The sequence below is a fragment of the Lupinus angustifolius genome, chromosome LG08 (genome assembly GCF_001865875.1).
Source record: "Lupinus angustifolius cultivar Tanjil chromosome LG08, LupAngTanjil_v1.0, whole genome shotgun sequence".
Classification (NCBI taxonomy): domain Eukaryota; kingdom Viridiplantae; phylum Streptophyta; class Magnoliopsida; order Fabales; family Fabaceae; genus Lupinus; species Lupinus angustifolius.
Window position 1 is genome coordinate 3532788 of NC_032016.1, and position 17568 is coordinate 3550355.

Below are 17568 nucleotides of genomic sequence, written 5' to 3' on the forward strand. Positions count from 1 at the left end.
TTAAATGAAAAAGATCGAAGAGAGAAATTAAGAAAATATCAACCCATTATACAAAGTTGAAACAAATCATAATTTTTTAAATATTAAATCAAATTGTATCACAATTTATTTGAATTTTGATTTTTTTTCTTATAAATGGGATGTCCATACAAAATTGTGGTCAATAAAGAGAGCATATATCTTATTCTAAAAAATGTGTTATTCTTATAATCGATTGAAAAAAATATATTTATTTAAAAGTTTCTAACCAATCATATGAATATGACATGTTGAAACCTTGCCATATGAAGGTAACCTTAATTAGCCCAAAATATTAAGCCCACTCCAAATTCATAAAATGAAAGGTCACGTGATCTTTGTTGTCGAGTTTCAGTTCACAGAACGTTGTTCCATCCTAGATATTCTGATAGTTGACAAGTACAAGTACCAGATTCTCTTGTCTTCTGTTTCTTCACTCTTCAGTGCTTCGTGTTCCACCAAACCAATCTCAACTATGTCTCTCCTTCTTTCTTCTCCTCTTCCATTCACTTTTGTATGTTATTCCTTAATTCTCTCTACACTCTTCTCAATTCATCATTTTTCATCTAATTAACTCACCTTATATATATATATATATTTATATATTTGGGTGATAGGTGAAATTGAAGCAACAATTTAGGTTTTCACCTTCATTAGGGATTGCAGGAATGAGCAGCAGAAGAAGCTTGGGTTTTAATTTTAATGGTAATAATGATAACAGTTCACGTGGAAATGGGGTTAAAGCGTTTCTCTATAATCCTGCTCAAGACCCTGTTCTTAAAGAAGCTCTCAAGGTTATCTAATCCTTTTTTTCTCTTTGAATTATGACTTTTTTCCTCTTTAATTCTCTGACACTGTTATTTTCCAACGTGAACAAACCCAATCTGGCTTCTATACATCTAGGTCGTGTTTGGTAAACAGCTGAATTAAGTGTTTTTTAAGTAAGGTAAAATGGGTTGTTCATAAGTTTTCCAATAAGCTTAAAGGTATAAGCTAAAAAGAGCTTGTAGGAAATTCATAAGATCAAATAAGTTCTTTATTAGATCTTCCAAAAACCCCTTAATTTAAACTGTGTCTTTGAGATTTGTTATGTAACAAGATTCTGGAGGAGATTATCTATGTATGGATGTATGTATATATTTGCTATATAACAGGACATACATTATATTTGTTATAGCAGTAAGATTAGATGATCTCATGTTTTTATAATCTTGTTATAGCGTCTGAATTTGGATGATGATTCTTACAGTGATTGGAATTGTCCTGCTTCGAATCTGATGAGACCCGTCTCAGGCATTTGTATTGGGCTAAGGAGTAGATGGGGATATGCCTGATGCAATTATGTTGTTGCCTTAATTTCATATGTAATTGCTAAAGCCAATGTTGTTTTATTTAAAATTTAGCATTCTTGCACAAATATAATATATTTACGCTTTATTGATATTCTTTGATTTTTGTGGTTGAGTGGTGGGACTATATGGTATAGTTAAAAATAATGAGCTAGCTGCTCCAGATTTTGTCATGAAAACCTTTGTCTTATAATTTAGAATTCAACTGAAGCTTAACTATTGTACATATTCAAAACACTTGCTATCTACTCATTCATACACAATTTAGTTATCAAATGATAAAACTGCTGGTGGAAGATAAATTGGGATTTTTTTCCAAAACAGGCTTACACCATTCTAATGGAAATATGACATTAAGTTATCATTTGAAGGAATTTGTATGTCACTGCCGCATGTGATAGTAAAATTTGATTTAATATCTTCACATATGAATGAAGTTGTTAACTACTGCTCCATCTTATAGTATCTCAAGATGATCTCGTTGCATGATTTCTTTTATCATGTACACCCTGTATGTGATGCAAAGCCAAAAGTCATTGTCAGTTTATGGTTTTTGGTGCACAATCGAAATCAAGATTCCTAATTTATTCACGAGCATACTTGATACCGAATTACATGTCAAACATACAGATACAAGTGGCTTTAGAAGCACCACAGAGTCGTATGATAGTCACTACTCACTAGCACATAAAGAACCACAACTTCTTTTAAAACCATTTATTTATTTGTGAAATGTGTCATCAGTGAAAAATGCTTCTTTTCTCTGTTAATTGTCTTAATTCATTATCTTTTTCTGATACATGTCATCTTTAAGTGTAGTTTTCTGCGTTTTGTTTGTTCACAAGTCCCTACAAAGGCTTTTCAATGCTCAACTTTGATGTGCTAGATGAAATGCTTGTACTTTTTCTTTTAATAATTACTGACCTCACATCTGAACTTGCCATTATGTTATGTGCAATATTACAAATTATAGCTCTACCTCTGTTGACTTTTCACATTCCACTTAATCACCTCGGCTGACAAATGATGATTTGGAAGGTCCTTGTGCTTGAGTATAGTTTTTCACTAGACTGAAATACAAATTTATGGAGAAACTAAAGATCTGCTGCTTTGTTCATGGGTTGCATAACATTTTACACTTGCATTGCCAACTTCAAACCTTGTTGGTTTGTTAATTGCATGTTCTCAAAACTTAACACCTCCTGACTCTTGCAGTATTGCTATATCGGATGTTGCGACAATACTGAGCTAAAAAAGATCAGCGAAAAAATATGTTCATTGGTTGACAACTTGGCATTGACAATTTAATACTGTTTATCCCAACTTTTTGTTTGTTGCTGTATATGCAGGAACCAGTGGCATTCTTGGGTGGGGTGTTTGCAGGTGTTTTAAGGCTTGATTTGAATGAAGAGCCCCTCAAGGATTGGATTACGAGGACTGCGGAAGCTGCTGGTATTAGTAAAGAAGAAACTGATGCAGAAGAAACAACAACTGAGGCAGCTCCACAAGAGATTCAAATTGAATAAACTTTCCAATTGTTTCTTTTGTATACTAGTATTATGAAAATTGCATAAAATTAGCATGCAGACTGTGCAATAATATTTAGTTCAATAATTAAGATTTGAATTGACCCCAGTTCAAGTCAATTGTGGTGGAGACAATAAATTCAAACACAAGTTTAATAGAGTTATGCTGCATGTTTCATTGTTTTAAATTGTGGTTTTGGTCGTGATTGTGGTAACGGTTGCGGTTACTCCGATTGTCGTCATTGTGATGCGGATTGTGGCCGTTGTGGTGTAATTATTTTATGATTAAAAAAATAAATTGAATTCGACGCGACCTGATGCAATCCGATGCAATCTAAATATGGTCCGAAGTGGTTGCGTTGCGGCCTGATCAATCGCATCATTGTGATTTGGAGTCACACCGAAATATTGCAGCCGCTCACGGCAAATTAAATCACTACATTAGCTTACATAATTCCAAATGAAAGTGGGTATGCAAAGCAAGTTTGAAATTTTCAATATGCCTATCTTCTCACTAGGTGTTATCAGTTACACCAATCAAATGATACTCTTCAGTTCCATCAAAATCAACTCCTCTGCAATGTCATTTTAGGTCTAAGTTGTTAATAGACCTAGATTTTTTCCTGGTTTTACTTTCTCCATATCTATCATACTAATCTTAACTCACCTAGTTATCAATAGTATATTTCCTTGCTCTTTCTTGCAATCTCTTTTTGATTTATCTGTTTTCCTTGGCCATGTTTTTTTTTTGGTTCCTTATTTTATCAAGTCATGGCAGAGAGAACAAAGGTTTTCGACCATTTTCTCTTCACGATGAAGTCTGCAACTCTGCATTCATATAACCCATGAATGTTCTTAAGGTGTTTCGTGTGTTAGCAGTTTGGGATTACGGTATGAATTTTCAACTGATTAATTAAAAAATTAATTTTGAATTTGATGCAACATAATATGGTCCAATGCAACTCAAATGTAGTTGCATCGTATCTCTATATAACCATATTATTATGATTCGGTATCTGGTTGCAGCGGTAATTGCAACTGAAATATTATGGCTCCATCAACCCCACAGTTTAAATCAATAGACCTTGAGTGCTCCTTTATTAGTTGTTCTTCTCACTTGTTCATAACTCTTAATTGTGTAAAATTCGTAAGACAGTGTCCTTTTGAGATTGCATGTAGACTCTTGGGCCAAGAATGGTTTTGTGCATGCTCAACTTCAATGTGACCCTTCCTTGGTCCAATGTATATCACTGCCTGAGCAGTTGCAAGGAATGGCCTCCCTGTTTATGTCAATGACATATCTGTGGGAATATTAAAGAGTTCACCTGCACAGTTGAACCATTAAGCAGTTGTAGGGTATTAGCCTATGATTCACATTTTTGTCACCTTGAGCACTTCAAAAAGAGGATATGGTATGACATTTATTCCAGCTCCCAAATCACATGAAGAATTGTTAAGGTAGTGACCCTTAATTATGGTATGGATAGAATAGAAAAACTCGATAAGTATATGGCCCTAAAGCTGTATCACACTCTTTATCTCAGTTTGCGAGTTGGTTTTTTGGAGGGCAAAGGAGAGAAGGGGAAATCATGAAATACCAATGTTATGAGGATCAGACCGTCTAACCTCTGACCAGACTTGAAAACGGCTTTGGTTTGCAATCTTAACCGAGTTCGAGTTAAACCGCTTTGAACCTGAGAAATTTCGGTCCGACCGTGTTAAACTCAGTTCAACCGCGTTAACCCGGGAAGTAAACCAGACGATTCAATTAATAATTAAAAAATGGAACGTCACTCAAATATTTTATTTTAATCTTGTCCAAAAAGATAAAGATATGTTACTTCAATACAATTATACATGATTATTAATTATATAAAACCTTACATTTACATATAATTATATATTTATTGATAGAAATTATTAATTATATATAAAGACTTTAACCGTTTAAACCTTAATACGAGACCTCTTCCGGTTTGAAGTTCGGCTCAAGTTTCACAACATTGTGAAATACATTTGTGAAATGATTCTCAAAACTCGCAAAAAGTATACAATTTGGTTATTTTTTATGGTTTATGTTGTTTTTGATAGGTTGTTTTTTTAATGAAACATGTAAGTTTTGTAATGTTCAGGTAGGTATGACATTATGTTATTTACAAGATTTTGTTATTTAGAGACTTGTATTTAATTAGTTATTTTTTTCCTCGTACCAATCCAGTCTACAAATATTGCCTAATTATTATTTAGTTCGTTTTGTGATTTTAAACCTATGAACTATGAGGCGAACCGACTATAAACAATTTCTTAAAAAATTAACCAACTGAATAGTAAAACAAAATCATATTTTCCGATTTATTGGGTTCAATTTTATTAATTTCACAATTCAATCTGAAACTACTTATACCATAGTGTTGCTTATAGATATGGATTTTATATATAGATTTTAAATTTATATAACTATAAAAATATTATTTCACAGTTCAATCTTTAGTTGTTAGAATTACACTCAATGGTAAAAAAATTAAATTGATATAACCACAAAAAATTATTATTTTACATAGAAATAGATATATGATGCTAAATATTTCCTCTCATTATTATGATGTTTTAAACCCCAAAAGGGTTATTTAGGGTTGTGGAGTGATTGAAGGAGAATTGAAAAAGAAAGAGAAATGAGTAACGAAGAAGATTCAATTGAAGAAGCAGTTGCATCTCGTCGTGAAAGACTCCTTGCTCTCAGAACTGCTCAACAATTATCCACCACTTCTCAATCTCAACAAGATCATGAAGAACAAGAAGATGAAGATGAAACTCACCAACAACAGTTCAATTTCTCTCACTTATTCTTCTCTACTCTTATATATATATATAACAACTGTTGCTAACGTTGATGAATGTTATTTTGTTGCAGAAATTTGAACATGAAATTCCGTAACTATGTCCCTCATGATAAACACCTTCAAGAAGGGAAGCTTGCCCCTGCAGTGCTACCAAAGTTTGAAGACCCTGCTGCTGATGCACCACCTCCACCTGAGGAACCCAGTGAGGTACTTTATTATTTTCCAGTCACCTCCACAGTAATCTTATGTTTATAGCATGGGGTTAGCTTGTTATGTTTCGGTTTTTCGATTCGGTTATTTGTTTGAACTCGGACCTGACCCATTTGACATTCGGCTGGCTTATGTTGATGTTTATTCAGGAAGTTAGAAACTAATGACACAATATATTTTGTGGTATGTACAAAAGGTTATTGATTTAAGTTTAGAAGTCTTATTACTTATACTTGATTATAAAAAGGTAAAGTTTTTATCGTATGTGTGACTTGGGACAGCCTTAAGCATAGCTTGTACCCAACCTTAAGGCACGTTAGGTCTAATTTTAAGAACTTGAACCAGTTGCACTTAGCCCAGGATGAGTTAGTTTGACGGGTCAAGTCTTGAACACTCGTATGTGCTATGCGTATGTCCATTCATTCTTATTTCTGTTGTACTTTTAGGATCCGTTTCTGAACATTGCTCCCAAGAAACCAAACTGGGACCTGCGGAGAGATGTGCAGAAGAAACTTGATAAGCTTGAGAGGCGAACTCAGAAGGCTCTCTATCAACTAATGGGTAAGTGCTGCTATTTTCCCTTTTTTAGTTGGTTGGATGTTCTGTTGATGCTTTTATGTAGTCTGCTTATTGCACATTGAATTATTCATGTGATTAAAATCCATGATGATGACTCTTACTTGCCACTTTTTTATAACATAAGTTTTATTAGATTTTTTTCACATTGCATCTCTTTATCTGCTGCGCTTATGTCATTGGCACTTGTCAAAGTTTTACGTTGGGTGTTGATTGACTAATACAACCCTCTTTCTGGGTTAGGACTTGCTATGATGTAAAAGACTAGTAGAAGCCCTAGTAAGGAGAGTAAACTAGATGGAGATTAACCCAATAGTTAGATTTAGAGGGAGACAAAAACTATAGGTGAGAAACCATTAAGAAGGATTTTGCTTTAAATAGTTTGTAAACAGACATGATTTATTGTAGGACATTATGATGTTGTTGATCCATGTTGCAGACCACCCAGTGTGAAATTTTTTGGTTGTTGCTGTTGTTGTATCTGTTGGATTTCCTAGTTATGCTAGTTATCCGATGTGTTATTTAAAAGAAGAAAAAAAATGATACCCTTGCTTCATAGGCCTTTGCATCAACCACATTGTTGGCTAGATCTAAGAAAAAGTTTCTAACTCACTGCTAAGTGCTGTTAAGGTTGATGTCTTTCTCCATGGAGACAATAATTCCATTATCAAATATTCTGATATCTCTTTGCACTGTACCGGTTATATCATCCTCGTGTTTATTTGGCTTGTTGGGTTAAGATGTTTAGCAAAATTGTGGATGAGTGGGTGTTCTAAAGTTGGACCAGAGACTATATTAGTCTCCAAAACTAGGTAGAGCGCTGGAAAGGAGTGATGAGAAATAACATAGGAAGAATAGAAATATAATGCTCCCTCTCTTTTTTATTCCTTTCTTCCTTTTTTTGCCAAATAGGATGACTGAGATGTTCACTTGTCAAGTTCTTGCCACTGCATGCCTTTGCCTTTGGGTGTCATATATGCAATCTATGTTAGTCCATGAAATGGAGTTAGTGTTTGAGACAAAATCGGTCTGATTTTTGTTAGATATAGGGCTTAATTGAAGCAAATAAAAGTTTAGGGATGGAAATTAAATTTTGAGAGTTGAGACTAGCCTAAAAGACCATAAGTGTATTTTTTGCCTTAAGTAGTTATATGTCAGTCAATACTTCTCTCAACTTTCTACACAAAGGGCGGGCTTATTCTTTGCCAAAACTATAAAAAAATGACTTTAGCATGACATTTATAAAACAAAAATGTGTTTTAAATTTTATTTAATTGCCAATTCAGTGTTGTGTAAATTATAAAGATGCATGACTAATATTAGCAATTTCAAATCTCATGTTCTGCTACTGTTTTCTATAGCTGCATATACAGATTATCTATTAATTCTAGTTTAGTTGGGCATGGGCATGTGACCTGCTCTTTGTAATTGTTTCCTGACAGTTCGTTACTTCGTTAGTAGTTTGATTTTGTAATTACTACACATTCATTTGAAGTAATTGTACTAGTCTATGAATGAGGAGCCATAACAATGGATTTGTTTTTTTACAGTGGAACAAGAGAAGCAAAAGCTGTTGACTGAAGGAGATGAAACCACTGCCACAGCAGAAGATTAGATTGCAATTTTTTGTGGCAACTGAAAGATATAGAAGCAATATGTTGAGAAATTATCTAACCCATTTAACTCGTTTAAAGTATACAAAACTGGGTTATAGTTCATGAGTCTTTGTGACTTTACAGTGTATTGTGATAACTATATCTCTTTCCTTTCAATTATTATGGAGCCAGTGTACTAGATCTGTTTTCAGTGGTGAAATATCTAGTTTCGTTAGATTTTCTTATGTATGCTGGGTGCAAATTGGCAATAGATTAATAGTATGTAGGGTAACACTTCCCTCCCCATGAATAAATTTCGTGGTAGGTTAGACTCTTAGAGTCTGTTTGTGAGTTTGTTTTTTAAGGATAATAGAGGGAAGGGAAACGTAGGGAGCCATGAAATATATTTGTGAAATGACTCCGAACCTTTATTTTTCCTTCCTTCTCTAAAACTAAAATTCAGTTCACAAACGAACCTGTTTTGCTTTTGGAAGGAAAGGAAGGGAAAATGTTGTCATGTGTGTATTTCATATTTTCATTCATAGCCCCAAAGTTTTCTTTTCACCTTCAAAACCCATTCATAAATGGATTTTTAAAAATTGAGGGACATGACTGAGTCATGTATAAGGATATATGTGAGGTCCTAAATTTTCAAATTGGGTTTCCTAATCTTTAACCAAAGATTAGCAATCATTCCACTTTAAAACTGCATCTATATATATATATATATATTTTTGCCATAAAATAAGATCTCAGTCAAATTGATTACCATTGGAATGAATCTTGCATGAGCTCCACACTACAATTACTTGTGTGGGATTGTCACTGTCATGGTTTACAGAACTGAAATTATATGTCCATGAGGAGAAGACATTCCATGTCAAGTATCAATAATGTTTGTTAACCTTGTGTTGTATTCTTTCAATCAAATTCTACTGTTATTTACTGCGCTCCTTGAAAGCTGTGTTCTATGGTCTATGGAAGCATGGTCTGGCCATTAATACCTGTTTCTAAAAGACAAGAGCCATTATTCTTTTTGACCATAACCTATATGTAGGCATCCAAAAGCTGGAATACTATATTATATATATATATATATATATGCTCAGTATAAAGTTTTATACACAGTCAATATATTATCTACAATTTGTTTGTAATATATTTAGGAGAGTCAATAATAATTAGTTAGTTATAAATTGTAAATGATGTAATAATAGTGTAAAAATTATACTATTAGTATATACATTTTATTTTCTCAAGGCACGGAAATGAGTGACTAACATATTGAATATGTAACACAGCTTTCAAGTGAAAATGCATAACCCATTATTTTCTTTCTTTTCATTGAGTATGCTGTATGTCTTATCCTCTTATCTTGTACTTAACTTTTCTCCTCTAATGAAAAGGAAATCTGAATTCTTACCTTAGAAGCAAAATGACTCAAATGAACCTATAAACATATAATCATCCAACAATAGAAGAAAACAGGAATAAGGCATGCATTGAAAAATGCAAATAATGCAACAAGACAAGTACAAAAGGGAATCATAAACTTTGTTAAATATAAAGGAAACATATCATACATTCAGTAGAAATGTTAAATATGATAAATTCCCTTGCATTTCAAATTCCTTTGACTTTTAACACAACATAAAGGAAATCATTCTTTCTCTGCAATGCACAATTACACATTATCACTTATACAACTTGGTTTAACAAATGGAAAATTCGACAGGCTTTACTTTATAGCAAAATAGTAATGTTATTATTCGGGGTATTGGCATAGTAGTGTTATTACTATTTCCAGTTACAGCCATTTTTTCAAATATTGTGGAGGAAGAGAGAAATTAATATATGATGAAAAAAAGGAAAAGGTTGAGAAAAGTAAAAAATAGTTAAAATAAAAAGATTCTCCCTTTGACAAGCTTCTTGAGCTTGAAATTGAATGACATCATTCTTTCAGATAAGCTGGCATTTCACAGAGGACTGCATAGTCATAAGGTTTTATCATTTGTCACCCTTTGACATGGTTTGCGCCACTTTGTACCCCGTTCATGTTCTCCGATCTCCAAGAGGGATCCACCGGAGGAAGTTGATATTCATCTGGTTTCAAGGCCAAGGCAAAATCAGGCAATGTCGGCGCTGTCTCCATTATTCTGTAATGAAATATGACAAGAAAACGTTCATATTAGTTCTGAATTGTACTTCTTTTCATTCAGCAAGAATAAGAATAAAAGAATAATTATGAAACAACAGTTAGACAATAATTCACTCATGCACTCTGGGGTTTACCTCTCATAAGTGTATAGATCACGGTTGATTCGCACCTTGCTTGAAGCATCCTTAGGAATTTTCTCAGATAGATATTTCATGGTCCCCCAAAGTGGTGGATTTCTGCACATTGACCGAAAGTTACATGGACCGCAACGAGAGAAAAAACATATTACTAGAAAGAAGTACCACTTTTCAAGAAAAGAACTATAAAGATGGTAAATAAATCGAAATCATGGTCATCTGAGGAAATCTACCACTTGCCAATGAGAAACACTTGCCATTTTCTCAAAAGGAGGGATGAGACAAAGCTCATTGGCCCATCACAATCACATAGGCATTATGTGCATTCTAATTATTCTAAGCATTCGTTATATTATCTTAACATCCTTGTCTGTGCCATGGATATTAATGCAATAAGAAGAATAGACAGCATGGTTATTGGAAATTGGCACATGTGTAACACGTATTCGCCAACAGTCCCGACACAGTAAATGTAACTGAAGATGATATGACATAATATGATAAAATGACTCATGTATTAACTGTTGATTCAAGGAGCTTAAAAAAATTAAAGGTGAACCTCTTCAATGAAATATCGGAATAACATAACAGCATAACAACATATCAGTGCGTATAATGGAATATCGGAATATAATGGATAACCTTGACAGTGGAGTTGCTGCATTGAATGCCTCACACAGCTTCTTACTTTCTTTGAAATACTCATCTGCTGCTTGCAAAGCAGCTACAGCCATCCCATGAGACTTCTCTGTATTTCCCTCATCAAGAATCATACCGTGATAATAATACGCTGCAGCCTGTAAGTCATTAGAACAAACATATCAAGAACTTCACATCACTTGCTTGTGTTGAATGCATCTTCTATTATCATTCCGGAATTGTACACGAATATGCTAAAAGTAGAGCTATGGAGCCGTGGAGGTATAAGCAAGAATAATAATAAATCAAATTTCTTCAGCATTTACAGAGACCAAGTCACACTGTGGATATCTTGTCTCATGCCCTAATCATACTTTTATCTCATTAGAAAAGATAACTCAATTAAGAAACACAACATAATATTGTCGGGTTTAGAAGCGGAAGTAGTTTGCATTTCATTAACCAAGCTGAAACGTATTGCCAAGTCAATGAGATTTTTCTTCCAAATCATCCCCATTTACTCTTCAATGGAAGTATCTTATCTTTTTCATAAAAAAATATTTTTATCATGAAGAGAGAATTACAACGAGTGAAGAGGATAAGGAATTTTCTCACACAAAAGAACAAAACATAACAAAAACATGAAAAAAGAGAAACTCAGTGCACCAATGCTTGCCAATCCCTCAACATATCTGTTTGAGAAACCCCATCAATGAGGGCATGATATACACCAAATAGATGGCAGGAAGAAACCTCCATTAAAAAAGAAATGGTTCGGATGTAACCAAAGGCACCATATTGTAGCATAGATTCCACACCACCAACTTAGCCTCTTCGCTTATGCCAAACCTTCAACTAACCATCAAAAAATGGTCCGAAGACCTAGAACACACCTATCATACACCGATTATGCCAAATAATGAGTGCCATAAAGAAAGGGCAGAAAACCAAATGACCCAATAGCGATTTCCAACTAAACTTGGTCTCCTAAGAAGCATTAAAATTTAATCCCTCTACTTCTCTATGTTATGGTACCAAATCCATATTTTATCTTAGAATCCATTATTTGAATCAATTTTGACTTTCATCTGCAGCTATTGTCATCCAATCAGTAAACTATAAAACTTCACCCGACTCATATTACCACATATAAGGCGTAATTAAATAGCAAGATGCAAGTAACAGATGGGGAGGGGAGCACAAACCTTGGCTTCAACATACTTCCATTTCACATAAAGACGATGTTTTTCCCCCCAACCATTCGCTAATGGAAGGTTCATGATATTATCTTGAGCCTGCAAAATAATGCAAATTAATATATCAGTCAACATAGTAAGAATGAACTGGCAGAAAATGACAGCCCCTATAATAATCCCATCAGATATGCCTATCAGGTTGAAAATAGAAACCTGTTACTAGACAAACATGAAAATCTATACAAGGTCAAAACTAAAATGGTCAAGAAAGGTTACAATCAAAGTATAATCATATAGTAAAGGCTCTATAACAATGAAAGTTTTCTGATTTGTACCTGTTGCCAATATTTCACCATCTCACATGCAAGTCTACGCTTCACTGCAAGAGTGGCTTTGGTACTATCAATTGCCATTCCAAGTTGGATATCTACACTCTGTTAAAACAAATGAAGATATAGCTATTAAAACAATTGAAGAAATAAACAAGTATACCCAAAATAGATGACAGAGAGAGAGAGAGAAATGGAATCTATAGCTTTCCACTCAATATTGGAAATGTCATTTTATAAGACACTCCCCACCCCATATGGATAGTAACATATACACCAAGTTGATAGTTAAGAATTACATAAATTCCTGTATGGATACAGCGCGCCATTAGACAAAAACACCATGGCCTTTACGTTAATTAAAACTATCCTTAGGAATTGGCAAAAAGTAAATTAAACGAAAAAGATTGCAAGCACCAGATGATATCCATCTCTTTTATAATCCCTCCATAACTTCAATTTACACCCTCACATCATTTAATTAACATTTTGTATACCGACAGAAAGGTTGATCTCCTTGTGACCTGGAGGTCATGGGTAAAGCCTCAACGCAGCGGTAAGGTTGCTCGGCTTGTGACTTGGAGGTCATGGGCTCAAATATTGGAAACAATCTCTTTACTTGCGAGGGTAAAGCTGTGTACATCTACCCTCTCCACTCTCCACTAGATGGAAGCCTTGTATACTAGGCCGCCATTTTTTGTATACCGACGGAACTAAGATAAGGCTGTGACTTGAAATTTAGTGTAAATGCTGTTGTCCACTCCTTCCTTTTCACCATATCAATTCATTCCTTTCTTAATTAAGGCAACAATGTGAAGCAGCAAGATGGTTAAAAGTTGAACATAATGGTTTTAGCCATTAAATTTGACAGGGTTTGAGTTCTTAATTCTGAGAGATATTTTCTAATTTGAGCAAGCACAATGAACTACAAAACACGTGACAATTTACTTGGTAGGTCCATATAAAAGAAAACATTAATACCTGTCCTAATGCTTGTAGACAGAGTGCTCGAAGTACTCCTTCTGCAAGGTCTACCGGTAAATTTCTCCTAAAACCCAAACCAACAGTGAGAAGAGTAATAGACACAAAAAAGAAAGAAAGAATATGGTTCATTATATTACGAAAAACAATGTGAAAGCAAATTCGTTGCAATGCATATATGTACAAACCTGAGTTCAGGCGACAACTGTGGAAGTACATTCCTGACAGCACAATCCAGATACCCAGCTGCCTTTAAGAATATATCAACAGAAGCTCGTCTGCTTTCTGCTAGTAATTAATTAGTGACCAAATGTTCAAACTTCACATTCGGAATAATATATATTAACTTATTAAGGCATCATTTGAAACAAAGTTTTGCAGTATAAAAGGCAACAAAGAATGTGTTTTCTCATTAATCAGCTATTTTAATGTGGTGCCAATAGGTCAAAAAAGCACTGCAAACTGAAGGAAAAAAAATCGACTCCGAATTATAGATAACTTGACATGAAAATATATAGAATGCAGAAACTCATTAATGCATATGCAATGCACGTGTATCAGATCCTAGTTACGGGAAGAATCCACCAACCATGACAATACAAAGAACAACCATTACAACAATAACAACCAAAGATCATTACAACAAAAACAACCAAGCCATAGTCTCACTAGGTGGGGTCGGCTATAAAGAAAGATCATTATCTTTCTTAAAAGCTTCAAGAAGAAATGTAACAAATTAGCAATTGCTAGTAATTAAAAGACCATTTCATGCCATATTTTTGGTCTATGAAAGATAATCTTAAGTTATAAAACGTGAAGGGTCCACTTAATCACAACACCCACCCCCAACACACATTAGTTTGTGTGCAAAACAGCAATGCCACCGAAACTGGGGGCATGACCGTCTCCAATCAGAGGCTTAAAGCAATCTTATCGAATGAATTTTGGTTGTTTGGATTAATAAGCAACAATATTAAGGGCAAGTGTAACAAGGAAAATGTTGACATGTACCAAAATGTTGACATGTACCAAAATGTTTCAGTATTACTCACCTTCTGATACTTTTGGCTGATATCCATCGGATGATGTTCTTGGTAGAAGTAATAAATTAGCCTGTGACAGCAATAGTGTTGCCATCAAGTGCAAAACTGACAACACCTCATACCAAGCATTGGACATAGCTGTTTCCTGCAAAGAGTGTTGATCACACACCAAAAAGGGGCAAAGAGAAAGAAAAAATGGTAAGCATTCCTGAGCATAGAAATTAATCTTCAAATCAATGCGGAAATATGCATGCATATAAACACAAGTTGGGGGTAACCTCTGCATCATCCTCCTGATTTACCCAAACAAATTGTACTTTGTATTGTAAATGGTTTCCTAAACAATAAAGACAAGCAATTGATCAGGACATGTTATAGAGAGAACACACATCAACTGCAAATGGACTAATACACGCTTTACCATCTTTGACTAATCCCAAAAGCACTGGCAAGTAGTCTTCGAGAGCTTGCTGGAGATCAGCCAGTGTTGAACCTCCTGCGGACGAAATCACGCATTGGTAAATTTGAGCAACTTATTTATTATTAAATGATACATCCTGGCTAAAACTAACCATGTTGGGTGGCACTTTTTCTTTTTGTCCTTGAAATTGTAGGGCCTTCTTGGGCAGCCATTACAACTATACGAGTTCTAAGAGCAGATAGCCGTTCCACTATACTCTTGGACAAGTAATCACCAAGTGATTGCGCAAAATCAACAGGTTTAGGAATTCTCAAACCCGGAACATATACAGAAACTTCACCAATACTCCCTGGCCTCCTTCTATTTCCACCAGAATCCTTTGGAGTGGACACCATGCAACCCATGTCCTGAGTACTATAGTTGCTGATACAAATAAGATAAAGTGAATTCACCTCCAAGAATAAGTTTTATATTCACTGATATCAAGCTCCATAAAATATATTCCAGCAACAAAGATGATGATTTATCAACTTAGGCTCAAAATTCTAGACAACTAGGGAAATTAACAGTAAAAGGCCAACATTATGACTAATTAAATGTCAACCAACAAAGAAGTGGTAGTAGGTTAGTCACGAGCAGTGGCACATACATTTAACTTGTACTATAACTTTCCATATTATTATAAAATGGACATATTTTATTCAGCAGCATTAATTTTTCCTTTTATTTTTTTGGCCCTTTGTCAGCATCATTAATCATCTCTTTCCTTTATTTTACTTTAGTATATGCTAAAGTGCTTCATAATTAAAAATAAACACCAAAGATTTATCTAACTAACCTTGTCCTTTCCTCTGTCAAGTTCAATGGTAGGTCAAAACTTCTTGAACTCTCTGAGACAAAAAGTAACATAAACAAATTTGAGGCTAAGAATAGAAACTGAATAAGTAAATCATAAAGCAACTAAATCACAAGAAGGGTATGAGATATGACAAGTGTGGTCCTGATTGTAATAACAAGATGAAAAGTTTCAAAAGACTAAGACAAACATGCATGCTGATAAAACTAAAAGGTAGCATTCCCTCGTGCACCCCGTTACAATAACAGCATAACATCAACACATGTAAACAATTCAGACTCTACCAGAATGGGATAAAGTAACTTCAAGGAAAAGGTTTTTGATTATGAATATGAAGAAGAAAATAGCTGAAATTCAAGCAAGAAGGAGAATTTTGAGTAAAGAGTCTCCAAGGAAACCAAAACAAACAACAATAGCAGGAAAGTAAAGTAACAACATTTGCATTATTTTTATCTATTTCTTGCACTAATTGATGAGAAAACGTGTTTTTTGACAGCTTCAAAGCACTCCAACTAAAGACACCAATAAATCACAAAATCATTAATGTCCAGAAAATAGGATAATGTAACAGCAATGAATAACTCAAGTTTGAAGTTCAAAACTTTTTAAAATTAATGAGAAGATTAATCCATTGGGTTGATGAAAAACCACAAATAACCTCAAATTTCAAAACTATGATTAAAAACAAAACAAAAAGACCCTTTTGAAAATTCATTCCAATACACAAGCAGAAGTGGGTTTTAGCTGATTCTGCAACATGATAAAATCCAAACCAGTAAAACCCAGAATAGGAAAAAAAAACATTTTTTATGAACAAATTTTATACTTGAATTTATCAAGCCATAGGAAGAAAAAAACTCCACCATGTAATTCAATCTTACCATGAACAGATAAAGTTGCAGTAACTAAGTAAAGCCTTAGACTCAGTGAATTTGTAGTTACCCAATTCAGTATCAAAGGAACCCTAAAAAGTAATAGAATTTGAGGGGTTCCCAGAAGGAGAGTAACCCTGAAGGTGAAGATCAAAGAAGCAGAAGTTAAAACCGAAATGAATGTAATTCAAAGGGATTCCTTGACAGAGGAGAATAGAGACAGAGAGACAGAGAGACACAGTCTACTTTGAGAACAAAACTTGGTTAATGATTATAGAACATTAATATATTGCCGTGTTTTATATTTATATATTAAGTATGACACATTGTTGCTACTCCTGGAAATGGGAAATGGTATTAGGTTGCTTTATATATATTACTGCTAGAAATGGCATTAGGTGGCTTGAATGATATATTCTCACCTCTCATTTTATAAATATGAAATTAATTTATTTTAGACTTGTGGTTATATTTTTTAACAAATGTTGCTCATAAGAATTGAACATTAACTTTTGGTCATTGTGAGATATCTAGTGAACCTTATACTACTAGACAAATTTCACGTTGTTGTAATATTTATATACATTTAATCATTTATTATTAATTTGTATTATTTTTTAGGACTAAAGATAATTACACATGAATAATAGATAATACAATAGTTTGAAACTCATAGACTGTCATTATATCATCCACATTTCTTTCGTATTTAATGATCATTAACTTTTAAAAAATATTAAATAATATAAATGAATAATAGACGATTATCTTCATGTTTATAAATCTTTATACTGTCATATATATTAAATAATTTATTAATTT

General features: G+C 33.9%; 3 protein-coding genes across 6 annotated transcripts; 2 read left to right on the top strand and 1 right to left on the bottom strand.

Annotated features, from left to right (window-relative positions):
• On the top strand, positions 338-3053 carry LOC109353827. Its single transcript, XM_019596190.1, has 3 exons — positions 338-532; positions 636-812; positions 2717-3053. Exons 1-3 carry the CDS (start codon positions 338-340, stop codon positions 2891-2893), a joined length of 549 nt encoding a protein of 182 aa, XP_019451735.1. The 3' UTR covers positions 2894-3053.
• LOC109354266 (coiled-coil domain-containing protein 12) lies at positions 5501-8363 on the top strand. 2 transcript variants are annotated; one of them, XR_002108534.1, is made up of 5 exons: positions 5501-5717; positions 5805-5940; positions 6390-6504; positions 8070-8208; positions 8256-8363. XR_002108534.1 is itself a non-coding variant. In XM_019596633.1 (4 exons), the coding sequence occupies exons 1-4, from the start codon at positions 5566-5568 to the stop codon at positions 8132-8134; spliced, it is 468 nt and encodes a 155-aa protein (XP_019452178.1). In that variant the 5' UTR covers positions 5502-5565; the 3' UTR covers positions 8135-8357. The 2 variants fall into 2 exon arrangements, 1 of the variants encoding a protein (XP_019452178.1); XM_019596633.1 differs by having other exon boundaries at positions 5502-5717; positions 8070-8357.
• Positions 9715-17019, bottom strand: LOC109354264. Of its 3 annotated transcripts, XR_002108533.1 has the most exons (14): positions 16756-17019; positions 15857-15908; positions 15170-15438; positions 15019-15093; positions 14876-14934; positions 14607-14742; positions 13743-13839; positions 13555-13621; positions 12580-12678; positions 12254-12343; positions 11052-11206; positions 10407-10508; positions 9913-10270; positions 9715-9820 (listed from the first exon to the last, which is right to left on the bottom strand). XR_002108533.1 is itself a non-coding variant. In XM_019596631.1 (13 exons), the coding sequence occupies exons 3-13, from the start codon at positions 15420-15422 to the stop codon at positions 10129-10131; spliced, it is 1275 nt and encodes a 424-aa protein (XP_019452176.1). In that variant the 5' UTR covers positions 15423-15438; positions 15857-15908; positions 16756-17019; the 3' UTR covers positions 9715-10128. The 3 variants fall into 3 exon arrangements, 2 of the variants coding, with proteins under 2 accessions (XP_019452176.1, XP_019452177.1); XM_019596631.1 differs by having other exon boundaries at positions 9715-10270; XM_019596632.1 differs by having other exon boundaries at positions 9715-10270; positions 15170-15441.

Excerpts from the sequence above, each read along its gene's own strand:
- LOC109354264 (XM_019596631.1), bottom strand. The coding sequence starts at position 15,422 with ATGGGTTGCATGGTGTCCACTCCAAAGGATTCTGGTGGAAATAGAAGG. Across the intron at positions 13,840-14,606 it reads TCAGCCAAAAGTATCAGAAG|AAAGCAGACGAGCTTCTGTT; the intron begins GTGAGTAATACT and ends AATTACTAGCAG. Across the intron at positions 12,344-12,579 it reads TGGTGAAATATTGGCAACAG|GCTCAAGATAATATCATGAA; the intron begins GTACAAATCAGA and ends ATTATTTTGCAG.
- LOC109354266 (XM_019596633.1), top strand. The coding sequence starts at position 5,566 with ATGAGTAACGAAGAAGATTCAATTGAAGAAGCAGTTGCATCTCGTCGT. Across the intron at positions 5,941-6,389 it reads CACCTGAGGAACCCAGTGAG|GATCCGTTTCTGAACATTGC; the intron begins GTACTTTATTAT and ends TTGTACTTTTAG. Across the intron at positions 6,505-8,069 it reads GGCTCTCTATCAACTAATGG|TGGAACAAGAGAAGCAAAAG; the intron begins GTAAGTGCTGCT and ends GTTTTTTTACAG.
- LOC109353827 (XM_019596190.1), top strand. The coding sequence starts at position 338 with ATGAAAGGTCACGTGATCTTTGTTGTCGAGTTTCAGTTCACAGAACGT. Across the intron at positions 533-635 it reads CTCCTCTTCCATTCACTTTT|GTGAAATTGAAGCAACAATT; the intron begins GTATGTTATTCC and ends TTTGGGTGATAG. Across the intron at positions 813-2,716 it reads TTCTTAAAGAAGCTCTCAAG|GAACCAGTGGCATTCTTGGG; the intron begins GTTATCTAATCC and ends CTGTATATGCAG.